Genomic DNA, 26,040 nt, shown 5'->3' on the forward strand with positions numbered 1-26,040 from the left:
AAGCCACCGGCACCTCGTGGGGATGGGGAGTCTGCACCTCTGCCGCGTGTCCTTGGGGGTCACCTGTGTGCCCAGGACATGGAGAGGGGGATGGCGGCAGCCGGGGATAAGCTCTGAGCCGGGGCTGCCCCTGGGGACACTCGTTAGTAGTATAGACTCATGTAGTATGCAAAAGTTCACATTATAAATAGAGGTAAATGTTTTCTCCAAACACGGTGAGGTACAAACCTATTTGCTGAAGTGATGTGAGATCGCAAACATTATCTGCAGGCAAGTTCCCAGCCCAGGGCTCGCGAGAGCCCAGAATGACGGGCCACGGGCCTCGTTCATTGGTGTCCTGCTGCTGGCACCGGCTTGAAGCCTTTGCTAATTCCCTTCAGGAGTGCAGTTATTCACCCTGTGCTTCGGGAATGGGGAAGGTAACAGCTGGAGCAGGCAGGCCTTGGAGAATGACCATGGGTACCTAATGAACCGGGCACAGCAGGTGGCATGAGCAGGGCTAATCAGCCAATCCCCCTCCTAGGGCAGGGCTGTTCCCAGAGGCCTTGTCCCTGCTGCTGGCACTGGCCCATGGAAGGCTCACGCACAGCGGCCGAGGTGATCCTGCTTCTAAAACAAAGACATTTGACGGACGCTTCCACCAAATGTAAGCCTCTATTTATACAAGCGAAGCAGAAGAAAGATTTAAAACCAGGTCGCAACCAACCTTGCGCTGGGAAGTTTCCTGGGGAAAACTGCTACGGCAAGAAGGGAAGCTAAGCTGGCTCTCCTGGGCTGTGGAAGGGAGCGGGATGCCTTGGCTCAGGAATCGCTAGGATGAACACGAGCTGACAGCGTGGCTTAGCGGCATTATTCCTCAGGCATGAGAAATCCCGGGCTCTCTCCATCAAGAGAGATGTTAGCATTGTGCTTGCTCTCCATTTGGTACAAAATATTTAATTTCTCTGCCAAGTAAATACAAGGGTATTAACCCCCAAAAGCGGGATTCAAAAGCAGACAGTCTGCAGCGTTGTTTCCAGCAGCTCCGTTCCCCTGCACCAGCGCAGCTGCAGCAGCCCAGGAGTTAATTCTTTCCAGCCCCAAAGAAGGACACGATACATCTCAAGGGATGTCAAGAATCTCCTTTATGCAAGTTACACTCCATGGCCAAGAGCACTTAACAGGTTAATGCTGCGAACGGTACCGAGACGGACACACACCAAGCCAGCTCCAGCGTTCTGCCATTGTTTAGTATAATTTTACATTCTGAATGAATAGATAGTTTAAAAAAAAAAAAAAGAAATAATCACAAACCAATCTCTTTGACAAACAAGCCGATTACAGACAATGTCAAGTCATGTAAGTCATGTAAAGCACAAGGAAGTCATGATGATTAGAAAAGCTTTAATTAAAAGGCCATTTGAGCTACAGGCGAACCGCTGCAGCGCTTCCTTTCTAGGGGCATTAAAAAAAACCCAAACAACTGACCAACCAACGCAACAAAAAGCCAGTGCCCTCCCCGCCCCAGCTCCTCCTCTTGCAGGGCTCAGACCATCCCTCCGAGCAAACCAGCCGGTGAAGGGTATTTACCGGTGTGACATTCCTCCAGGATAAGAAGCTTCATTTACACAGCGAGGTGTAAACAGCATCGACTCAAAGTTTGTGTTATTTGTAATCATAAATAATTCATTGTAATAAATATGTATTGAGTAACTTTACAGCACGCCTTTCAGGGCCAAGACGCAGATATGTCCCACTCGGACGTGCTCTCTGGAAGAAGACGGACATTAGCAGCATTTTCTGACTCACAGCCGTACTCCCGGCCTTGGAGAACACCGCCATTCCCAGCTCTCCGGCCCCTGGGAGCAAGTCCACCCAAGGCGCCGAGGCCTTGGAACGGGGGCGTGAAACCCAAACCAAACGCGCCATCCACGGGCCAGGAACAACCCCCAAGCGCATTGCTGGCAGCAACACCAGCGCCACAAACTTCCACCGACCTCCTTCGCGCTTCCCTGTGGCACTTGCCTGGGAACACGCATCCCAGACGGGAACAAAGCGGCTCCCAGCCGCGCCTTCGGCTTAGTTTTCCCCTTGGTCTCCGTCAGCTCCGCGTGTGTTTGCGCTTACTCCGAGTGGTTTCTCAGCTACAGGTACGCTTCTACCAGGAAATGGACAAGACCCAAGAGTAAATATTCTTCTGAATATTCTGTATCCGGCCCTTGGAAAGGGCAATACGCGACAGACGGGTAATAACACAGCTTCCCTAACGGCAGGAGCTGCAGGCTCTGGATGCCAACAACTAGCTCTACAACTGTTGAACACACATTTATTTTTGTTTTTCCCATTCGCTCACAGAACAAGAATATACACACTTGTGTAGGCTTTTCTCTCTTACTCACATTTTATCTTCCAAGTACCACACACTCATCGTTGCCAATATTCACAAGAATATACAATAAATACAGCTTTTTGAATTCCCATGACCACCAACAAGCCAAATCAGTGTATGCCATCTTCTAAAGAGACACCGAATACCAACCTTAAAGTACAGTCACCCCCTCCCCCGCCACAGACCTTTACGTGTGCTCCGCGTGCGCTAAGCACACTGGAAGGAAAAATAACAAGCTTGTAGCTCAGTACCGGCACTTAACTCTCACGTAGTACCGAGCCGCGCAGCGCAGCGGCGATTTCCCTGTGCTCTCTCCGGTCCTTTCCCACACAGGGAGTTCCTGGTAGTGTCACTTCGAGGCAATGACCGCAGCAATGCCGCGCTTCCGAATGCGCCCGGTGCGGGGCAACCGCTCAGACACCAGTAAAGGAAGCTGCCACGTGGCGACAGGTTGTTCTGAAACCACCCCAGAACGTATTTCACAACATACAAAAGTTAAACTTCAGAGAATTGTTCTCTCTCCATAGTCTGCTATTATCTCTCCGTACAAAATAGAAGCTTTATCTTCAAACAAGTGACTTTGTGCCTCCCCCCCACCTCGTCCTCCTTGCGGGCATCACATCTCCAGGATAATTTGCTCTTCGAAGATCATTTTTGAGTACAAAAAGTGAGTTACAGGTGTTTAACCGCACACCGATTATTCTGAAAGCTTCTTCAGAAATAGGATAGAGTCACAGATTATACATTTGGACTGTGGTATCTTACACCGGACAGAGAGAAGCCATTTTGGTTCTGCTAATATTTTAATTACAATAAATTATTTTGTTACTAAGCAAAGCAGACATTCAAGAACATCTAGGGCGAGAACCCAACTGAATTACGGCCCTTTCACTGTTCTATCAGTTATAAATCTTCCTAATCAAAAGTGTCTAGCTGAAACCCCAAATTAATTGCGGCAGCTACCCGTGTGCTTGCTTATAATTTCAAAAAAAAAAAAAAGTTACAAGAAAACGGTGGAAACGTAACCATGCAGTGTGGCAGCCTACCTCCTGCTCCAAAACTCAAGTGCCAGAAATTCCGCACGCTCTCTGCCTATGACAGAAGAGGTGCCGCACTCCGCTCCTGCAGGTGCCCCGCAGCGATTCCCTCCCCGCCCCCGATTCTCTCCGTTTTTGTACTCAAAAATGTTTCAGGGGAGAGCGATCCACCAGCCTTCACCTCCGCGCCACCCCCAACTCAGAACGCCCTCGCTGTTGTTGTGTTCGCATGGGTAATATCGTTCTAAATTACAAAATTAGAAATGTACATGTTTAAAGGTTTTTCAAAATTAAATTATACACAAACTGGTCCTTACTAAACTATCCTACAAATATTCCACAAACAAGGCAGCAAAATAACCAGTCCACCACAAAGTCTACAAATACAAAATGTAAGTCTTCCAGTAATTATTGTAACGGGAACAAGAGTTCAGAAAATAAATTAACCTCCAGCTCATCACACAGTGTTACAGGAGGTATTTTTAGGTGAATCGAAGGGTTTCCAGCGTCAGCAGAGTCACAGAACAATCCAGTCACCTCTGGGCATCCCCTTCTCCCGCTCAGCCGCTGAGCGGATCCTCCCGGTAGTGGATGGCGTAGCGGAGCTTTTCCAGCATGATGTCCAGCGAGGAGTACTGAGGAAGTTTGATCATGAACATGCACGTTTCAACGCGGATGTACCGAGAGTCTGGAGAACCTGCGGGGGAAGAAGTGCCAGAGGGGTCTGTGACGCGCCTGCCGCTTCTCACCGGACTGCCCGCCAGCCTTCTGCCCCCGCGCCTCTACCTGCTGAGAAGCACCAAAATAAAATCCCTGCCTGTCACGTCTGGCCTGAACCCGGAGCACTGCCGTGCCTCTCCGGCAGTCCCATCATTTTAAAAGCATTGAGAGAAATACCATGCAAAGCCTCTCAGCGTCTCCAGAGGGCAACGCTTTCCGTTGATTTGAAATTTTAGTTTTACAGGTTTAAAAAGAAGTTCTCTCTTATTTACAGCCACAAGGACCTGCCTCTCTTTCGTCATTCTTTGGGCGTTAAATACACTTTTCATTGTGGGTGGGTGGGAGCTGAAAGCTCAAACCACACTGAGAACAGAATTGGTTTCCTTGGCCTTTGGAGACAGCGGGGAACATACCTGCAGCTCCGTCGGGGGGTGCGATTTTCATGGGGTACGGCGGGACGTGGGCAGTGTCGGGACCCCCGTCTTTGCACGGGCACGTGAAGGGGATTCGCTCCTGGTTACAGGCGAACTTGATGAACTTGCAGAGCTCCTCCTGAGTGAACATCTCCAGCGCGCTCCAGAAAAACTCAATGTGCTGATCAGTCTCCATCAAGCCCACCTGGTACATGGTGTGTGCCTAAGGGAAGAAAAAGCAGAATGTCCACGGCTGCTTTCTTCTCCCGTCGCAAATCTTCCCCCCTTAGACCGTAAGAGGACAGAAGGGGAGGGGACCTACACCTCTCCCCCTGTTCTCCTGCCTTTCCCAAGTCATGAGGAACTCCAGCCGCAGCAGAGTGCCGATATACGCAGGTTTGAATCTTTTTAGCCCATCAGCTTCTGTAACGGGCTCGTTCCAGCGCGTTCCCCGGCAGCACAGGGAATGCCCAGCCCTGTTTTGTTTGAGACGCAGGACCGGGGCACTTCAGTGCTGCTGCTGTTCAAGGAACGCACAAAACCACGGTAACGCCCACAGCTGAGAATATTCTACAACTTCTGGCACAAAAGAACAGTTCTTTTTATGGCATAATTCTTATGGTAATGATATGAAAGCATTTAGGATGAGAAGGTGGCTGTTACAGATTAATTTTAGGTTTTCAGAAACTACCTGCAATTCAAAGTAAGGGCGACGGCTCTTTCAGCCCTTAGCTTAAGTGGCAAATATCGAATAGAGATCGATTAACACAGAGATAGATTTAAAACTGGATGGTAAAAGGTAAATCCATTACTCCTCTCTAGAAGTCGTCCCACTCCTATTATTTCCTGAATCCAGTGAAATCTTACAACACTTCCTGGGGGGCAAAGGGGGGTGCCCAAGTACTTGCACATGGGAAGTCCTGGCGATATTGCAAGGGGGAAGAGTCTTCCCAGCGCCTTCCCCATGGGAGGGCCCCATCCCCTCCCTGTGTCAGACAGGTGGGTTTGCAGTTCTCTGCACCTTGAGGAACTCCAGGTTAATGTAGGGAAGCCCGCACGTCCTCAGCTCCATCTCTAGAGGGGTCAGCGTAGTCAGGAGCTGCAGGGGAATGATGGACCCAAGGCCAGCACGCACTGCAGTCATGCACTCCGGCGTCTGCAGCTCACGCATCCTCAAGCTGCGGATCGCTGTCGCGTACACGTCCTTGTTCTCCCACCTGCAAGGGCAGAGATCCAGGACAAAAAGGAGAGCGCGTAAGAGCCCTCGTGCCCTGTCCCACACCGCCACATACAGAAGGGCTTTACGGGGAGATTCTGCTTCTGAGTAAGCAGGAGGGAGCATTAAGCCCTTTTTTTCCCCGATGCTTCCCAATTTACTTCCTCTGTGCCCAGCCTCCTCCCCTCCCCTCAGCCCGGCCCGTTTCTCACCAGCCTCACAAGGGCTCTGCTGCAGCCCGCAGGCAGCTGACAAGCACCACGCCGCACCAAACAAAAGGCACTAAATAGCACCAGTGATTCTGCCAACAAATGTCAAGCTTTCCCAGATTGTTCCAGCCTTCAGCTTGTTACAAAACTATCTCTGGAGAGCCTGCTGCTTGGAAAACTCTTCCAGAAATGCTTCTTTCCCATGTAGCCCAGTGCCAGGGCCTGCCCGGGCAGCTGTTACTTACCCCACTGGAATGTGCCTGCCCCTGGGACAAAGCTCCACTTCTTCCCCGGTCATGGTCAGGTAGGTGAACTTGCAGCACGGCTTGTTCGGGCAGTCAGGGCTCTCTGTCGCCAGGTGCTGAGAAGCAATTTCTGCACACAGAGCTTCCAGTTCTGTCTCGTCATTGATCTGTCACCAAACACAAGGCTCGTACCTGGCGGCCGGCACGTTGTGCCGCGTTACGCTTGTGACACCTTTACGGCACCACCACACCGTGCCAAGCGCCCCCGTTCTATCCCCTGCAGACAGCACGGGCAGTGGAAGCCAGTAACGGCTCTGGTGGGTTCTTTTCTGGTTTAGCACTGTCACGTTCCAGGAATCGTTTCAGAAACCTGAATTCCACTGTGCCTGGCAGCAGAGGAGACCGAGCAGCTTTTCCAGCCATCAGCAGGTAAAACCCTGCACCCAAAATGAGTCAAACCACTTCACGACCCCGCTCAGATGAAAACCACCTGCCGGCTGTGGAGCCAACCACTACCATTTGGGGCAGCCGGGAAAGTCACCTGCTACTACAACAACGGGCTTCTGAAGGAAACCCTGAAAAACAGAGGGAAGAGAAAGAAAGTTACTTACATTTTCAAATTTTTTGACATAGTTGTAGGTGAGGATGTCAGCTTCCTGGAGATCTATGTCAGGATCCAGTGGCTCTCCTACCAGGGTCTTCCAAAAGGAGGGCAGGAGGTCAAGTGGCAGAGGAACATCTGCTCGAATTGCGATACCCAAGAGCTGCCCAAAGAAATGGAATAACTGCTCCTCTGCGTAGGTTATAGGGCTGGGCGTCAAAATGTACTTCCCCTTTAGAAAAAAAAAAAGAACAGAGCACACAACTCAGTGTTTAATGACCGATGCATACCCTGCAGGGCCATAAGTCAACAGGCTTGTGAAAAAAATGATTTGAACACGGTGAATACTGTTTAGATGGCTACAACAGGATTTACTTAAGCATGGCACGGAGCCTGTATACATTATACTGCGATATTACAGCACATTATCTTAACAGTTAATGATTGAAAGCAATATAACACCGGTTTCCTTGAGAGCCCCGCTTTTAAAAGCTCTCTTAATCAGCATTTACAGGACTTGGCTGTATTTGTATTGTCCATTCAACATCTCAGACGTTCAGTTGCGGGAGCTTTCTGAAATACAGTGTGGATACGCAAGGCCAGGTTTGCCGTGTAGTTGGTCGTAAGTTGAGGGACACGTCCTGTTTTCCTGCCTTGTGAATATTCCTAGGAAGGAACTGTAGCTCAGCTACCGTAAATTCTTTGGGCCATAAGCTTTACCTTGTTTCTACAATACATCTACTGCACAAAATAGGAGGGCAGTAAATACACATTAAATAGCACAGATGGAGTGTCGTCTTCTACTAGCAATGTGATTGACTTTCCTGGGGACATTCCTGGAGTAATACCAGCAGAAGGTGACTTCATTACCTTGGCACCGACAACCTCTCAATCAGACAACTGAACCAGATTCACTCTAAGGAAGCTTTGACCAGGAGTCTTAATTTTGCTGCGTTCTGCGGTCCCGACTACTTGGCTGCTTCCTCAAGTACCTGCAGCACCATGTGAAGCGCAGCAGGGATTCCTCAGCAGGCATTTTCAGTTCCATCAGGCACCTGAGACCTGCCCGGTTAGACGTGCTAACTGGGGCCACTGATCTGCGGCTTCTCTCTGTATCACTAACTGAACATGTTCTACTCCTGTTCAAACACACGCATTCAAAAAGAGAAAAGCAACTTCATTCCTTGCGTTGAGATATCACACCTTATTCTTATTGACCGCAGAGCTTGGGCACAACAGGAGAAGGGAGAGCGAGGAGCTCTGTAACTCCTTACACACTTGCCAAAGGAAGTGACGGAAAGATCCACCTGAAAGAGAGAAGCAAAATCATGAAATGCCCCCTGAGGCTTGTCACCGCTGCCTTCTAATCCAGAATTTGCCGTTCTCCTTGAAACAGCGTTTCACGCCTTCGGTTACACACTCAACCTCTCTGACTGCACAGATGTGCAGCTTAAACCAGGGTGGGGTAGATGCCAGCCACGCCAGCTTGCTATTCATGTGCGAGTCCACATTTAAATAGTGTAATTACATGCAAAAAATATTCACTGAATTGCTTCCTGCTGAATTCTTAAATGCTGCTTTGTCTTCCAGCACACTACGGGTAAGACTAGCACAAACATTTGTTACACCAGTTGGCCTGCAAATGGAATTCGTTACTTGATTAGAAGATGAATGGTGCTGTCTTCATACCAATGGAGCGTTTCCACAGCTAAAAGCAGTGAGGCCACGCATCAGAAATCATTACAGACGCTGAGCTGGGGCCGTAACATTTCTCTCTCTACAGATACTGTCAATAACCACCTCAGACCTTAAAAAGAAAAAAATTCCCCTTGAGAGAAGGCATCAAGGAGCTAATAGGTGCACACTGACATTTCCTTTTATGCAATGTGATAGATGACACTAGTTGGCAATATTAGAAGTGCATTTGGGGCTTTTCCTCCCTAACTCCATATACCCCCACGAATTTCCAAAAAGGACCTGCTACAGGCAGTATGCAGAGACTGCATGAATTTAGATAGCAGCGATCAATTTTCTTCTTTGCCACACCGTCGATACTTGCCTTGATGCCCCATCAATTATTCAACAGATCTGCAAAGCAACATTTTCTCAGCTCTTGCTTAAATCAAGTCTCTTCCTGGAGTACACGCAACCCATATCACATCCAAGGGAGCCAGCACCCCCAAAGAAAGTCAGTATCCAGAAAGGGCTGGGAAGCATCCACGTAAAGAAGGTCTTAGAAAATAAAGCCTCACAAATTAAAATATAGCATCAAGAGAAGAGAAGGCATAATAATCTTGTTTAATACAGTGAGATTATTGCTCAACACTTTCTGTTGAGAAGCAGTACTCCTATGTCATGAGGAGTGTCTCTGTACTGGTTAGGTAAAACTAGGACAGTTAATTGTTTGTTCTTTTAACCACCACGTTAAAATTATGAAAACCATTACAAGAAATACTGCACATCATCTCACAAAAATGAGACACATGCAAATTTAATACCGTTTACTGCAAAAATTAAGGACCGCTTTTAAAGCAACAAAACCCTTACTGGACTCACTGTCTCTTCAGCTTGGCTGAGACAAGCTGAAGTTCGTACTTCTGATGCCAAGTTGAAAACAATCCTCAAAACCACCTCGCCTGGGTACAACCATTTTTGGTTGTTAACGCTTGCGTATTCCTTGACAGCTAAGTTTGGCAATGTATCCTACACTAGTACTGAATGGTGTCTTAAAATATTGGCTATACAATCTCACATCACTTCAACAACAAAAACCACAGCAGCATTATCCGGCTCATTACTAACAACAGAGTACTTAAAAAATAATCTTTGTTACCAGCACAGTCTGGGTTTACCACAGCTGAGCACCAAAGCAACCTAAAGAGATACTCTTACTAAAAGCTCTCCCCATGCTTCAAACCACTTATTATTACTTTATTTACTTGCTCCAGTTAGCAAAGTCACACGCCCAGGCACACATGATTCCTGCTGTATTAGCTAAAATAGGAAAATTAACCATCTGGCTTGCTTCATTCCTGGAAGCTTCATTCTTTTCCATCTGCAAAACGACAACCACCACAAAGGTCACAGTGCTCCTGCGAGTTAACGTGAGCCCCATTCTCGTGAAAACTTGCATTTCACCTGGAGTAAGTTCTCATGACTGTACCCCGTGTCACCCACGCCGGTAACTGCAATCCCAACTTACTTGTTCCATGAACCTCCTCCCCTGTGAACCGAATGTTGAAAGCGTATGTAGGGTCTCCACCGCTGGCGAGTTTCACACAGAGCTGCGAGGATGGCACACAGGCCAGCTGTCTTGCTGCCTGACAGAAATAGGAGTTTTCTGAAGAACGGATCTCCCCTATTTAAAAACAAGAGGGAAAAAAAAATATCCCCATAGTATTTTGCATTAGTAAGCATCTGAGCCTGGTTAGAACAGATCCAGCTTGCTGCAAGGGATTAAAATGGATTTTAGAAGGATAAATGTTTTCCCTACCTCCAACAATTTCCAAGGGATCCAGGGTGATTTCTGGGGCTGCATGATCAGCAGTTCTTTGGACAGTGGCATTCAGCACTCTGTTCATCACAGTTACTTTTGTGTCATAGAAGATTAAACCTGAAGAAACACATTTCAATATAGTTAATCTGTCCTTCTACATTCTTATTTTCTGAAATTCTCTAATGAGCAGTGGTAAAATCATAATTTCACCTTCATTAGGTAGGTAAGACACAGCTAATCCACTTTTTTCTTTTTGAAGTACTTGTTACTAATGTGTACTGGAAGAAGTGAGTTGGGTTAGAACGCTGATGAACGCAATTCCAGTGTTATATAAATAGATCCTAGCAACTCCACCAGAATCTCTGCAAATCAGAAACACCTTGCCAAATAGCTTTCAGAAATCTGAGGTGTTTTGACAGTAATGCTAAAGGCAAGAAAACATGATAAAAAATAGGGCTGTCACATTGCACCAGAAATACGGGCTCTATAAAGATAAATCTCTGAACATTCCTCACTTCCCCATATTGGGTTTACAAGTATTTTTCCTAGTTGGGCCAATATTAAAGCCTACTTACACACACTGGGACCTTTGGTGGATTCTGTATCTTCTTCAGAAGAAAACAAGTTTGAGACATGTAATGACCTAAATCTTGGGTTTGTTTGCTGTCTAATGAAGGCGTGTAAATGCCGATTTTAAATGCTGATGCACGGTAAGTATTTTCTTGATCTCTCTTATTCTACAACTAGAAGTGTAGAATACACTCTAGTGTATTCTAGAAGTGTAGAATCCTCGACAACGAGGATGCCAACGTGTCCTGGGACTTTCACCTGATCTGCTGCTTGTTGACTAACAAAGAATTTTAATTTATGGATACCCCCAAGAAGATAAAGGCACATTTGAAAGCCACCTGCAAACAGAAGATGGGCCAGCTCCCTCCACAGTCAAGAAAGGTGCACAGCATCTTTTAACTACTTGCAAGAATAATCCCCCTCACCCTTAAAAACAAACCAACAACAAGGAAAAACTCCCACACTGAGAAGCAGCCTTGGGTTAATGCTGGTTTTGGCTGTCACCTCAGACCGTGTGCCAGCTTATCAGGCTGAGAATGAAGCCAATAAGCCTTTCTTAGCACACCGAGCCACTCGCTAACTCGCTTTCCCTCTCCCCTCCATGTTCTCTTTCTGTCACATGTATACACATATTGATATCTTTGACAAAATGTATTACAAAATGTCATGTGGTGCATAGCACACCCTTTCAGGGCACAACCACATTCCTCCAGAAACTGACCTTTGGCCTCCTGCAGCAGCGCAGCAATGCTACTAGCATACATCTCAGTCTGCCGAAGCTCCACCAGTGGCAAGAAAAACGTCTCCAACGTTGTATTGAGAGACTGAAGCAGTGCAAACCGTAGGCGTAGGCTTTCAACGGGAACATCTGTGGTGGGAAACCTCCAGTCAGAGAGATAAATCCCTATCTACTGCCAAGTCCACCTTCCTAGTGCATTCAGTCCAGGAGACACACAAGCTGCCTTCTAAATCAGCCATTCCTGATCCCTGTGCATCAACAAGAGGGCCCAAGATGCAAGAACAGCCTTAATCTGTGATGTTCCTTCCTGGATCTCGAGTCTCTGGGTGTCCGAGCCCAGTATCTTTCATCATCACTGTATTTGCATTATCTGGAGACCCTCTTCAAGGAATTTAGAGCTTCGAACACATTTTAGGCAACTGAAGTCTGCCTAGGACCAGAATCGAAATTCAACCTTCCCCCTGCAAGCCAAACTCACCAGATGCCTCCCTGCTCCAGCCTCATGTAGGAGGTACACTCAGAGAGCAGGGAACAGTTGCAGCGCACTTCTTACAACGCTGCCAAAGGCACCGCGGTGCTCAAGCCCACCCAAGGAGGGAGGAGACCTACACTCAGTGCTCCCCCCAACCCACAGAGGTTCCAATCTGCAACCTCTAAAGGAACGTCCCAACTACCTAGGCGACAGCCAGGGTGTTCAGGAGCACCACCCAGCTCCTCCACTGAAGAAAGTCTTTACGCAAACAATCTGTACATACTCAACAGACAGGAAATTCTGGGGTCTGCTGCATCAGCTGGATCCAAATAAACTTCATGAGGATGGAGTCGTGCTGGTGTAATTGCAAGGTGACGACAAAGCCTGTTAATATACTGGACAAGAGCTACATCCATTTCCAGTGTCCATTTCCGGGATGCTTTTTGAGCATGTCGTGCATCAATGCAGGCACACCTGAAACGTAAAAGGCATAAGACCTGTTGAAACTTAAGCGCAATGCTGCTTACTAAGAGCATGTTGAGCACAACTCCAGGTAGCTTGTTCCACTTCTTTCCCCCTTTTTTAAGCAGAGCTGTTTCATTGCAAAAAATCCAGTTTGAGAAGAACTGATTTATCATCTACCTTGCCTCACTGTTATTAAATAATAAGAAAAAAAGGAACTGCCGATTAAGCTTGCTTACTGCACTGTCTTCCTTACGCCCTGAAGCAGATATAGGGGTAGGGGATGTGGCAATTGGTTTGTGGCTTGACACAGGGAGATAAGGAAGATTCATTTAGCAGACTTTCTTCCTGTACAATACTAACAAGGAAGTAACCATTCCCTCTACTACTGAGCCAGTAACAACACTGCCAGTTTAAACAATTAGCCGGTGCACAGAATAGAAAGCTCTTGTGGAAGGAAGCCAGAGACAGCCAGACGGATGGACAACTCTTATCAGGCCAACTTATTATACAGTTTGGAAGCCATAAAGGACAGTATGGCACATGATTTTGTCAGCTATGTTGTGTACATGGAAGTCAGGAACCTGCATTTTGACAGCACAGTGACTCTTTAAAGCACGTTTTAATAAAATAACCAAGAACTTTCTCTACAGGCCTCACAGCCATGGGTAGAAGCTTGCATGTTACTAACACACTGGTTAATGCAACTTGGAGCAGAAACACTTAGGATCCAGTTTTTTTTAAAGTGAGCACAATCCATCAGCATCACCTTTACAAAAAGATTTGATAAATTTACCTTTCAAAATGCAGATCATATCCACAGGACAGAATAGCTCTCCACACACTACGGATATCCTGTTTAGATCGGTCAACCACAAATCTGTGAAATCCATCCAGTGTCAAATACTTCTCCTCAGGAACTGACAGCAAAGATATGACCACCAAATAGTTAATGACTTACTCTAAAGTCTACGTACCACACAGCAAAATGTCAGTGTATGAGGTGGCTACCCGCCAGCTTTCTCCTGGTCCTACCCATCCCACCACGACTTGTTTCTCAAGTAGTTCTAAACATCATATTCTCTAGGTCCAATCTGGCTTTCAGTAAACGGCACTCATTCTTTCCTCTAAAGGACACAAACCCCACAGCTGTCCCCTGGCATAGTTTCACCAAATGTGTCTGAGCAGGTATCAAAGATCCGCAGGTGGCTGAAAGCTGGAATTCTCCTCTTCTGAACTAACCTGGCGTTTCCTACAGTGAAAAGCAGAGTCCAAGTCCCTGTCTAGTTACTCTTCCACCTGACTAGAGAAAGAAATATCAACAAGACCCTTGTCTAACCAACCCCTGTCGTGGCATGGCTGTGCCGTCTCCTCCATGGGTAGAGTAGTTATAAGGCATCTGTAGCTTTGTCCAATTTTCCTCTTACATAGGAAAATTAAGAAGTGACAAGCTGAAAAATACAATTTAAAACCATCTAGTTCAAGCCCACAGTATTCTAAGTCCCCACTGTATGAAAAAAGCCTTGAAACTATACCTCTTAAGAAGTCAGTTCTCTACCCAGTGTATTCACATGGCTTATGCACACTGTTGCACAAATTACACGAGCGTGGTTTGTTCTCACTTACATTGATGACTCCAGATTTATAGATATACAAATACAAGTAGCTTTTAAAATCACTATTTAAAAAAAATTAAGTTATCCTCATTAAAAACAAAGACAAACCAATCGATCATGACATCATATAAGCATGCCAATACAAAAAAAAAAAGCGCATTTCTTTTCTGTGATACAGTACTTCAGAAACATTCTATACTGCTACTACCTTCCTGCTTCTTGGTGGGAGACTTTTCAGGGTCCTTCTCTTCAGGTTTGCTCTTTTCAGGAGATTTTGGCTTTACAGTAGGTTTCTTCTCACTTAAGGCTGTTCGGCTAAGGGATAAAGTATGTGTTAGGATGCAGGTTTTCTTTTGTTTCTTCAAGAAACCAAAACATTCCTTGAAGGTCTTCTATAATCTCAAAATTGCATTTTCTCCTCCCAATCAGTAGACGGAAATACAGAGGGAGGGAGAATAAAAATCTGGATTCCTGAAGAGAAAAATCAAATGTTTTGCAGCTGTCAAAAGGTGAAGACACCAACCTGACACTGTTGAGCATGGACTTTTCCTTTGTAGGTGGTTTAGTAACTGGGCGCTTGGTGCTCACAACTTTCACTGGATGCTGTTCTTTGCCCGCCTTGTTGTACTTGCTCTTGTCAAATTTCGGCTTGGGCACACCATACTTCCTTAAAATCTTCCAACATAAGAAGCGAATAATTACCCAGTGCTTTCAAGTTACACAAGATGATGCTGAAAATAGTTTTCAAAGCACTACCTGAGTAAGCTGGTCCTCTAACACCTTCTTTGGAGGACGGACGTTTGTGAAGAACACATGAAGGAGGTTTCCAGGAGTTTGAGAATTTATCTGCTCTTTACTAAGATACATATCAGCAACCTTAATGGGTTTCGCTGGAGTGAGGCTCAGCATTTGCTCAGAATGGACACAGCTTTTAAATATTTCTGTGAGGACTTCCCGAGCACCTGGGACCAATTTCTCACCTAATTAAAAAAAACCAAAACCCAATACAGTACAAAATACCACGATTTGAAACATGAAAAGACATCCTGGATCCAGCTGAAGCGTTGCATCACAGGCCACGTGCTCCAAGACAGAAAATCACTTAGAAGAATTCTACTAGCAGACCTGACCTTTCTGCATTCTAATACCCCATTTATGAGAGAGATTTAAATTGAATGTTTTCTCCTATTTTGGCCATATATTGTGATTATTGTTTCAGTGACTGCACTGGTAATGAAAAAGGTAGATTATTTATGATACTAGTACAAAAATTACATTGTGTAGGTACGCATCGACACCTATCAATTCAACTGAACTTCCTCCAAGTATTATCCTCCCCAGTGCCCTGACTGAGGATTCTGGCCCATTCTAGGTGTATTAGGGTCTGTATAGCTTTCACCTTGTTTGAGAATATAAATTACTAACTGCTCCACTCGAACAGTTTCTACTCTAAAAATTACACCGTGTCTTAACAGTGGTGAAGCAGCTATCTTCATAAAAACAAAAGTCACTAAGAACGTCAGTAGTTTCTTGGGATGGTGGCGAGTTTTTTGTGGGGGTTTGTGGTTTTGAGCTTTTTTGACCGTTTCATTAACTGAGCTAACAGCAGTTAAGCAATGTTCAGATTATTAATAGCTGCTTGCCAACTGATGAGAGGGAGTAAACTTGTTTTGGAATCACCCCCGCTAGCAGTTGTCCATCACCCATCAGTAAGTCATGTTAAATTTACCCCAGCAAGGAAAATCTGACCCCTGTATGTCCCCCCAAAAATGCACAGTACCAGCGAGATATTTGCCAATATGAAAACCACATACCTTTTATTGACTTATCATTGAAATAATCTTCTAGTGCTGGGCTCCCTTGTGTGTCAAATAAACTCTGATTTACAGTAGAAACAGTTAAAATCTCTTCAGTTGACATTTCCATCAGTTCATCTTCACCATCCAGACTTGACAAACCAATGAGGTCACTACTATTAAACAGACTGGCTCGGATTTTCTCTATTTTAGCTCTTGACCTTATCTGTACAAACAGAGAAATTAGTTAACAGGAATTCTGACAAAACAAATTAACTTCCATTTATTATGAATTTGGGTCTTAAGCTTTCTCCCCTCCCCACGTAGATAATCACTGTTGCATCTCTTCCAGCATTCTTCTGTTTCAATAATTTGATACCAGAATTCAGGTTCAGCCTAGAAAACATCCCTTCTAAGAACATCTGGCCACTGAAATCACCATGCTGTGAGTTAATCAGGAACAGCTCTCAATCAGCTATTCCATTTCTTAGCTTGGAGACAGCCCTAAGAAATATCAGATAGGAAGCTGAAAGTTTCAAATAGGTAACCTGTCAGTATTTGCCACTCTGCTGTCCTTGCTTCGATTCTCCATTTAGAAAAATATATCTAAATTAGCACAGGCCTTGAAGTCTCAGCTACATAAACTGGGAACAGGAACAATAACTTCCTTTGATTCCAAGAATAACCACTATGCATCATTATTGGAGCAACTACAGACTTGGAGTAGGTTTCAATGTGAATACACTGACAGCTTTCTGTACACGCTTTGTGGTTTATTTCAGCTCTAGTGTCTTCACGTCAATTAGTAGCTTAAGAATAGCAACAGAAGTTCTTCTATCTGAATAAGCTGATTTTCCTCTACAAGGGCAACTGATACAATCTCAGACTATGCAAAAATCCGTCTCTACATTCACATGCTATCAGAAATGGCTTTTGCAAGCTGCTGATAAATCTGCAGTATGCAGTTAGTGTGAGAGGAAGGGTTCTTGTGCCTAGCCAAAAACCTGGAGCGATGTGGCATTAATGACAACCACCCACAAAGCTTTTAGGAATTGATTTGGAACCAGACATCAGCAAAATTTATCATCTCTTCTAAAGTAACTTAATAGAGAGATCTGTAGATGGTTTAAAACATGAAAATACAGTCCTTAAACATTAAATAATTGCTTTGAGGGTCAAACCAAAGGGCCACCCATCTCAAAACTTATCTCCAGCAGTAACCAGTAGGAAACCTTTGAAGAAAGTTACATGAAAGAGGAAATAGATCTTTTCCTATATTCTCTCAGCCTCCAGAAATCAGCAGTTTAAAATATATCCTATGGTGAAAGCTGCACTGACTGCTGTGCTTAACAGCTACCTATTGGCACATCCTCCATGAACTTAATCCCTTCTTCTGCAACACCCTGCAGCAATGAGCTCTACAACTTGGAAAGCGCAGGAATACTTCCTTCTGTTTTAAAATTGCTACTTGGTAACTCCACTACTGGGTCCTTTCTATCTTCTGAGAGACAATGAATGCTTCCGAGACTGTGAATGAAGTCCGGAAAGACTACCGAGAAAGTCAATGAAGAATTAAGCTCTGTGTCCCTCAGCCATTCTGTCGAAGCTGAGAACTTCTAGGCTCCTTAGCCCTCCATGCACATTGACATACATTTATCCTGCACCCATGACCATGCTGAGCTACACCTTGCTAACCTTTCAGTCTCCATCATTCAAGCTGTGGCCTCAATCAAGCAGAAGAATCTTTACGGAAGAAAACATACAGCACACTTTCCTTAACAGTCAGATCATGGCGTTACACACAAAACAAAGCACGGTATTTCTCAAAGCCAGAAGTTAAAAAAAAAAAAAAAGGCTGCTAGAATCGGCTCTCATTTTTTCCGAAAAAACTGACCAAAAAGGCACCCTCTCCTGTTTGAAGGCTATTACCTCTACTACAGCAAAACCTTTGATGGGCCGTGACAGAAGTGGCTGGTTGTCCAGAGACGTGACTGTATACATCGACCCCACATCAGACACAGATGCTGTTTCTACATTGTCAAGTGGTTCCCCGAGGCTGCCGAGGCTACCAAGGCTGCCGGTACTGCAGTGTGAGAGATCCAGACTCTCCTGGCTGGAAACAACATGCGGTTCTAGCAGTCCTGGTGGGATGGCCAATTCCAGTCCAGCTTGAAACTGGTCAACTGAGATATCACTAACGGTCCGAGATATACCCTGTGAGCTGCAGAGGGAAGCCTGGCTGGTAGATGCTGAAGCGCTAACGCTCATGGCAGGTGTGACACTGCTAGAGCTGCTGATATCCAAACTGTCTGCACTACTTGAAACAGTTGGTTTTTCCAGTTCCGTTCTGCATTCTCCTCCTTCTGCTTTGTCCTTGATTTTTTTGGGATCCTCCTCCTGCAAAGGGATGTAGATCTCATCTTTGAAGACTCCACCGTGTGCATTACATGCCTTTCTGATTGCACTTCTGACAGTACTCTCCTCCAAGTGAGTTGGTATTCCAGAAATGACTAGCAAGCGGCTATGGGCTGTGGGACCTACTAATGCTTGACATGCATCTGCTACAGCATCGTTTGTCACACCCAGTCCTTGAGGATCCTTTTTAGTTAGGTGCCTGAGAATTATAAGCAGAGTCAGTGCCCTATGAAACCATAACATATCCTCAGGCTTGCTTCCTCCTATACTGAGTATCGCAGCATCTGTTTCAGCTGCTCTGGATGAAGACCGCTTGCCTGAAGATGATGTCTTTTCCCGCTTCATTTTGACTTTTTTCCTCTTTGACAGCAAGCTTGGACTCTGTGGTGTCTGTCCCGGAGAAGATGAAGACGAGGATGAAGAGTCACTAAGATTTGGGGCACTGGTTGAAGACATCACATTAGCTGTTACGCTCATGTTGATAGGTAAGGTTACTTCTGCAACAGCAAGGCAGACTTCCATCAGAGCATGAAAGTATGTTGAAAATCTTCCTTGGTCAGCCACTCCAACACCAGAACCACCACATGCGTTTCCAGACACCCAGTTTTGTGTTTCTTCATCATACAACTTGTGAAGTTCTGACTGTAGGGCCATAAGCATAGCTAGACAGGGATTTAACTGAAGGGCAATAGAAGACGACAATCCCGCCGGATTTTTTTTCTGCTCCAGACTGTGAATTTTGCGAAGCAACTCAGCCAAGAGATGAAATATTAATTCCTTCACACATGCTGCCATGTCAGTTGTCCAGAGAAAGTTCCCTGAGTGCGGCAAGAAAGACATGGGAGTCAGGAGTATTTCACTATTAGGAGCTTTATAACATGAATTGCAAGAGTAACATTAAAAAAAGCAGAAGAAAAGGTCATTTCAATGGCTGTATGTCAGCAGTAAGACAGACAGGAAGGCTACTCCAAGAAATGCCTATCAACAGAAAATTTCTGGAGTTTGAAGAAATTTTCAATGTAATGGAAGAGCTCAGGAGTACTTCATGACTGTAATTTTTCTTTTTTTCCTAAACTCTGAAGTCTCCATCTGAGCCAACACATTATTGGTGCTCATTACTAAGCAAATACTGCATTCTCACCTAAAAATTCCACTACTTGCAAAAGAACTGAAGCAGGAATAGTATCCAGTTCGTCTTCTGATTTTCCATCCCCATCTTCCAATTTCCAAGTTAACAGCTGTTCTGTGAATGCCATTGCCAGGGGGAATTCCAGGGGAAGAGAATGCAAGACTAACACAGCTCCAGGAGGAGGAGACACTCCTAAGCAAAAAGGACAAAGAAAACACTTACCATGACTCTAGGCATTTGTAAAGTAAAAGTAGGAACATATCTTTTAGGATTTTTTTGAGGCTAAATTTATGCTAAGTGAGAATTGTGAGAATTTTCTCTATTAAGTACCTTGCAATAAACAAGTAAGAATGTTTATCTATAATTTGATATAATCTATAGATATACAGATAACATACGAAATAGAAGTATTTTTAGCCTGTACACATCTAAATACATGTAGAACTTTCACAAAACCATTTATTTGTAGTATGATGTGTCTGATCAGTATTGAGAAAAACATCAGAGACACTGTAGTTGAGCAAAAGAATTTAAGAACCTCCAATGGAAAGTTTTCAGAGCTTACTGCAGTCAGTCACCTTCACTGCTCTAAATAAATCACTCTCCCTTAGGCTGCAAAAGGAAAAAGAATATTAATGATTGCTCTTGCTTGAGAAGCTGGGATAACCTATGTATTACTATACTGCATATAGATTACTCTGTGTATTATTAAAGGTCCACACAATCACCTACAAAAGCAAAAGAAATAATTAATCTCCACCTGAAACACAGTATGTCAAACAGCAATAGCATCAACGGGAACACTGCAGAAATATTCAAAACCACTGCATTGTGAACTCCCAGAACACAAAAATCAGAAAAAAAAGCAGATCCTGATAGAGGTAACAGAACTAACAGAAGTCTTATCGGAGTCAAGTGGCTTCCAACTTTTATAAAACCACACTTCCTTGGTTAAGAATGATTGCTAGGATACATTTCTTAATACCTTGTACAAAAACACTATCTAAAAACTTGTACAAAAAGTCACAACCCATGGTAAGACTGGTGACAATATAGCAAGGTCCTACAGAGGCAACGATGATGCTCATGTCTCTTTTGAGACGACAGTTTAAAAGGCTTTGAAATCGTATTTTATTTATTTATTTTTACCTAGTTTGATGTGAACCTTGTCTGTAGGGGTGATCACGGAGGGGTACTGATTGGTTGTTGGGGGAGGTGTTAGGCCTGTGTTGGTTGGAGAGGCATCTCGAGGATAGCACACTGCTTCGATCAGGTTTAACTGACCATTCCTCTTAACTTTATGCCCAAGCCCGTAGACAAGCACTCGAGCCCAAGGAGCTTTATACAGTGATGAACTAAGAAAAGAGCAAGAACAGTTCAGTTAAGACTGTAACTAGCTACTAAAAATCCCAGCCCAATCAAGGAAAGATGAAACACTGCGGTATTTATCCCACCACCTAGAAAATCAGTCTGAGAAGAGAAAAATTTTAAGAAAATGAGCATCTACATACTTGAGGCTCACAGAGGCTCACAGTCACATCTTTAATCTTTGCCACTCTTGCTCCCTCAATTACTTACTCTTTGCGGAATCCAGACTGACTTTCCTTACAGGACACAATTACAAACGCAGCCCCAGGAAAATTAACATCCATGTTGACTTTGGATTCTGAAATTGGGAATTCTTCAGCAGGGAACTGTTCCGGTGCCGTCTGTAACATAACATTTCATAATGAAAGACCCCAAGCGGCAGCAGCAAACCATCTCCCTCTTCTTTTTTCAAGCATAGCATTGTAAATAACAACATAGTGTGAGGCCGTTCCATTTTAATATGATCCAGAGGATCGCTATTGATTGAGTCTTCAGCGCGCCCGCTATGATCAGAATAGGAATACAATTCATCCAGAGAAACAATTCAGTGTGAGAGACAGTATTATGGAAGTTACAATCACACATAAGGCAAGGGCTCCTTATGAAGGAAAACAACAATTCTCAGAAAAACATTACTAAGTACTTTACCTGCAAAAAAGAGCAGATCTGTTTAGTGAGGTCTAACAGACTCTCTTCTCCTTGATGCAGCGTCCGAGTAATGGCAACAGTAAGCCACTCTCTGATGGCTTGTGAATTGCCCTGGTAGAAGAGGTCCGTGGCGGCACAGTTCTGCGAATGGACGCAGTGTTGCAGGGACTGGGCCAGAAGAATAGAACTTGAACTGATTGTTCCATCTGTAATAAAAAGATATGACAAATTCAGAGATCACTTCAATGTGTTTATGTTGCCTGCAAAACAGATAGTGGAAAGGGAAGTTTTAAAAAAACTTGGAAGATTACAAGCCTCTATTTTCACTCCGGAGCAAGTGCAAAACTCCTCCCATAGGTCCGCAGTAGAAAGGATCCACCCAGGACTAGACTTGCACCCCCAATGTAGTTGGCTGCGGATGGGATGGCCCCCTAAATGCCAGCTGTGTTCTTCACCTGCCTTAAGCCACCCCTCAGGGAGGTCTGCCAGACATAGAGCTGTGGGTTCACAGCTGCCTCAATTTGTCCCATGTGTGAAGGCAGGCGTATTTCAATTTACCGCCTAACTACAATGAGGACAAGAGTCCAGAAGTACTCTCCTCCCCACTCATTCTAGATGAGGTGAAAACTGCTTTGTATGTTCTCAAGCTTTCCCCACATATAAACAAAACAGCTTTTGGACAGCCCCGAGTGGGTCACGAGCCCCAGCATCTCATGGCTGTCGTTCTGGAGCTAATGGAAGAACTCAAAGAAAAAAAACCAAGTGCAGCGCAGAAAGGAGTAGGCAATTCACCAGAATGCCAGTTTGGAAACTGTACGTATTAGCAGGACTTGAATTAAACATTTAAAGAGGGAAAACTAAATAAAAGCTGGTGAAATTATTCTCAAAGCCATGCAAAGTAGTGCTGTACTCTGCAAGAGGATCTTTTACAATGCGGCATCTGTTAGAGGTAGCCAAGTTTCAAAGTAATTGGAGGAGGGAACCAGACACTTTCCAATAGTAAATAATTACTTTTAATTATTAATAACCTATATTTAGCACTTCTTACTTCGTCCTTATGTTCCAGCCACGGTACACACATTCCTTTGCATGCAGAATAGCTTTGTCACAATAATTGTCTTTGTTAACACTCACTTGAATTAGCCAAAGATTCCTTTTCCATGATTCAGCACATACATTCTCTAACCAGATCTGTGATTCCAGTAGGAAAAGGACAAACCACTTTGTGAAACGAAGAAGAGTTGAATTTTGAAAACTATGAGACCCAACTGGCATTTAGTTTTACTACCCTGGATTTGAACTATAAAACATTCTCAGTTCCTTACAAGTATCCCATACGGATACTCCCCCCACCCCCCAATAAAGAGAAGTCCACCGATGACAAAGGGACAGAGGCACACTGAATAGACTCTTAGGAAGGACTCTGAACTCTTTTGAACACTTTAATTAGATCATGAGCAAGAATTTCAGTTTAGTACCCTATCACTACAGTCAGGAGTCCATTGAGACTTTTTTTCAAATACCATTATTAACTAATCAATAAATGCCAAATTAATATTTTTTTTTTGTTCCCAGAAACTATTATACCAAAAAAGAGCTGTGATAAATATTAGTGTTTACCAGGAAGAGGTGGTGCAAGAAGTTGGTTGGATAGCAACTGCAGGTGCTCCAGAGTGATATCACGGATAGCAGGAATATGAAACAGCCGAGTAAACATATGTGGAGATTTGGGGGCAAAAATATTGAGGAGAGCCATGCGGCAGTATAGCTTGGCCAGAGAAGCTTCACTTCGCAAAAGCTCTCTAGGAAAACACAAACAACAAAACATAAAATTGCTCCACCACACTTAAAATAAGCCATATCCAGCAACCTGCCCCTGAATCCAAATGTACTTAATTATTTAAAAGGCTCAAGTAGACCCAAATCTTTCTTATTCACTTAAGATGGCACTCAGCCCATCTAATCCTGGTACCAAATTAAGGCACCTGAAGTAGAAGCCAGCTCTCCACAAAATCAGTCAAGAGTTCTTGAGCTCTTAGACAGCAACTGCCTGATGGTGTAAGAAACCCAAGCTTCAAGGCAGGCAGCTGTGAGACCAGCACATATAAAACCACTTTCACATGAGTAAGTAAAATCCTTTCAACAAGACAATTACAATAAGTTTGCTTTATGACAAAAATTAAATTAAAAAAATCAAAACTCCACTACCCGTTAAAACATGGAGTTTTAAAGAATCTTTGTCAGCTTTAATCCAACAAGGACAAGAAAATTCAGAAGTTTATTACTGCTTAAAACAAGGTTGTAGTAGATAAATATACTATAGGAAATGCTACAGATCAAATCAGATAATACAGATGCCTTCTAAACTGCATTTCTTTTTTTTACCTGTGAATTTGGATATTGGTATTATCCAGGGTAACCAATCCATTTGTTGCAGTCCTCCTATAACCAGCCGGTGGCCTTTCCAACATGTCAATAGGATACCAGTATCTTACCAGAACTCCTTCGCTTCTGAGATATGTCTCTACTTGTACCAGTTCATTCGCCTGGAACATCAAAACCAACACTACTGTCAATAAACACAGTAACGATGATATTTTTTTCCTTCAAAAAGAGCACCAAATCAGCATTCCAAGCAGTTTAGTACACTTAATCATATTTGCTCACAGGCGTGTGATGCCAATACATTAAAAGTCCTCCCATTGTATATTTACTCACTGAATCAACATCCAGAACAACACCATGAAGACCAAATGTTTTCAGCATCCCACGAATAGCAAACTTGGGTAAAGCTGTTCCAACAGCACTACTGGTAACGTTGTTACTGTCAGGAGAGCGAGTCACCACTGTGAGACCTGGTCAGAAAGGGACAACAAAAATTTTAAGATAGAGCATTTTTCCTCAGATATAACAATGTATGCAGTAGATCCCAAGTGCTAGAGCCCCTTGGCTTTTATTTTCCCCTTAAGATATTTTTTGCTGATTTTACCTTTTCGTACTTTATCAATTGTAAATTTGTTTGCTTCATCTTTGATATCTTCAATAGTGGGAAGGTAGAGGTCTCTCGGGATGCCACCATTTTCCTCGTAAAGGAATTCTACAGTTTGTCGTGCTATATCAACCATTCCTGGTAGACAGAAAGGAGCACTAGTTATTTTCCCCAGTCACCTGAAGTAACTTCTTATTTTCATTAACAACATAAAAAGATGAGCTATCTGATTACTTAAATAGTCTTTCAGTCAGGCTGATAAGATAGGGAGTGGAGCTTTCCTGAGACACACTTGTATGCTTCTCATTAGGGCTCAGAATTCTTACTTTGCTCTTACTGTGACTTTCCCACAAACAGGTTGTCTTGCCAGTCCTGTATTAACTTAATTAATTAATCCTCCCTTACTGAAGTGTTCCTCAGAAGTTTTGCCTTGATATAGACAGAAAATGCACGTAGATAACTTCTCAAACTATTCCTCCAAGTATTTATGTATCCACCTCACAACAGCACAACAAATTCTGCCACTACTTCTAAAGCCATTTTCCCTATTTAAATAGTCCAACTGAAGTTAAAAGTGTTACAAAAAAAATAATCCCAACCAAATTCTAAGCACTTGACAAAAACAGCAAGAGAACTTTTTTCGTTAATTTAAGTTTTCCAGCCCTGAATACAGTAAAACATAACAGAAACACAGGTCTTATCTTCACACTTGTTGCACATCATATAAACAACGTACTTGGAAATAAACATAGCCATACCTAACTGTAAAGCTCCCTTAATCTGATCCAACCCAGACTTCCTCTCAGCCTCATTACGGAATCTTCTTCTAATTGTAGGGAAAACTTTAGTTTCCCAGGCTTTAACCAACAGGGCATAGTGATCCTCCTACAAAGACAAAAGTTATTTAGAACACCAAGAAGAAAGAAAAGGTAACAGTAACTATGTTTTCCTTAAGGAAGTAGGGAAAACGCTTGTGTAGCAAAACCTAAAAATCTGAACAAGATCTGTATTTGTACTACAAGTTGTAGCAGACAGAGCTTGCCACGTTTCTCACCCGAGGAATATCATCGTCGTCGTCATCATCACTTTCATCATCTGCAATAGGAGGGGGATGAGGATCGGGGCCTGATGTGATAAAATTCTCATAGCTCAGTTCTGTTTTATAGTGGCAAGATGTGTCACTGTCATATTCTGCAAAACACACATGAAAATAATGAGATAAGGCACCGGAAGGCATGCAAAAATGTTCTATGAAGTTTCTCAGATTGATTGCATTCCATGGTCTCCAATCAGTCTGTGGAAATGTAATGCATTTTGTCAGAGCATAACCAATTGGCTGATTCAATTAACTATACCATCTTATTGTACTCGATGCCCTAGTAAGGTAATTTCCCATTGTAGTTGCATTAATTGAGAACAATTTGTGCATCCACATAAAGAAAGACTAAAGTAAAAAATTTTTAATTGCCTTGTCTAAATGCAAGCAAGCATGTATTTGACAATGCTTGTTGTATTGCTTTACATAAACAGG

The 26,040-nt window shown here is 43.8% G+C and overlaps 1 protein-coding gene across 5 annotated transcripts in view; it reads right to left on the minus strand.

Moving 5' to 3' along the window:
• Positions 1 to 1,104: 1,104 nt before the first annotated feature.
• Positions 1,105 to 26,040, minus strand: part of HECTD4 (HECT domain E3 ubiquitin protein ligase 4) — a 77,852-nt gene continuing 52,916 nt past the window's right edge. For all 5 annotated transcript variants that reach the window (XM_056329848.1, XM_056329838.1, XM_056329860.1 and 2 more), the window contains 26 exons: positions 25,564 to 25,700; positions 25,268 to 25,394; positions 24,510 to 24,647; positions 24,239 to 24,375; positions 23,906 to 24,066; positions 23,141 to 23,322; positions 21,521 to 21,726; positions 21,083 to 21,213; positions 20,654 to 20,859; positions 19,517 to 19,696; positions 17,890 to 19,193; positions 15,979 to 16,186; positions 14,921 to 15,144; positions 14,688 to 14,839; positions 14,373 to 14,479; positions 13,345 to 13,468; positions 12,370 to 12,560; positions 11,597 to 11,743; positions 10,303 to 10,422; positions 10,012 to 10,167; positions 8,013 to 8,116; positions 6,820 to 7,041; positions 6,209 to 6,375; positions 5,560 to 5,755; positions 4,539 to 4,761; positions 1,105 to 4,102 (listed from right to left, as the gene is read on the minus strand). In XM_056329848.1, the coding sequence (XP_056185823.1) occupies positions 3,966 to 4,102; positions 4,539 to 4,761; positions 5,560 to 5,755; positions 6,209 to 6,375; positions 6,820 to 7,041; positions 8,013 to 8,116; positions 10,012 to 10,167; positions 10,303 to 10,422; positions 11,597 to 11,743; positions 12,370 to 12,560; positions 13,345 to 13,468; positions 14,373 to 14,479; positions 14,688 to 14,839; positions 14,921 to 15,144; positions 15,979 to 16,186; positions 17,890 to 19,193; positions 19,517 to 19,696; positions 20,654 to 20,859; positions 21,083 to 21,213; positions 21,521 to 21,726; positions 23,141 to 23,322; positions 23,906 to 24,066; positions 24,239 to 24,375; positions 24,510 to 24,647; positions 25,268 to 25,394; positions 25,564 to 25,700 (5,387 nt within the window). In that variant the 3' untranslated portion in view covers positions 1,105 to 3,965. The remainder of the gene's footprint in view (positions 4,103 to 4,538; positions 4,762 to 5,559; positions 5,756 to 6,208; positions 6,376 to 6,819; positions 7,042 to 8,012; positions 8,117 to 10,011; positions 10,168 to 10,302; positions 10,423 to 11,596; positions 11,744 to 12,369; positions 12,561 to 13,344; positions 13,469 to 14,372; positions 14,480 to 14,687; positions 14,840 to 14,920; positions 15,145 to 15,978; positions 16,187 to 17,889; positions 19,194 to 19,516; positions 19,697 to 20,653; positions 20,860 to 21,082; positions 21,214 to 21,520; positions 21,727 to 23,140; positions 23,323 to 23,905; positions 24,067 to 24,238; positions 24,376 to 24,509; positions 24,648 to 25,267; positions 25,395 to 25,563; positions 25,701 to 26,040) is intronic.

The sequence above is a fragment of the Falco biarmicus genome, chromosome 1 (genome assembly GCF_023638135.1).
Source record: "Falco biarmicus isolate bFalBia1 chromosome 1, bFalBia1.pri, whole genome shotgun sequence".
Lineage (NCBI taxonomy): Eukaryota > Metazoa > Chordata > Aves > Falconiformes > Falconidae > Falco > Falco biarmicus.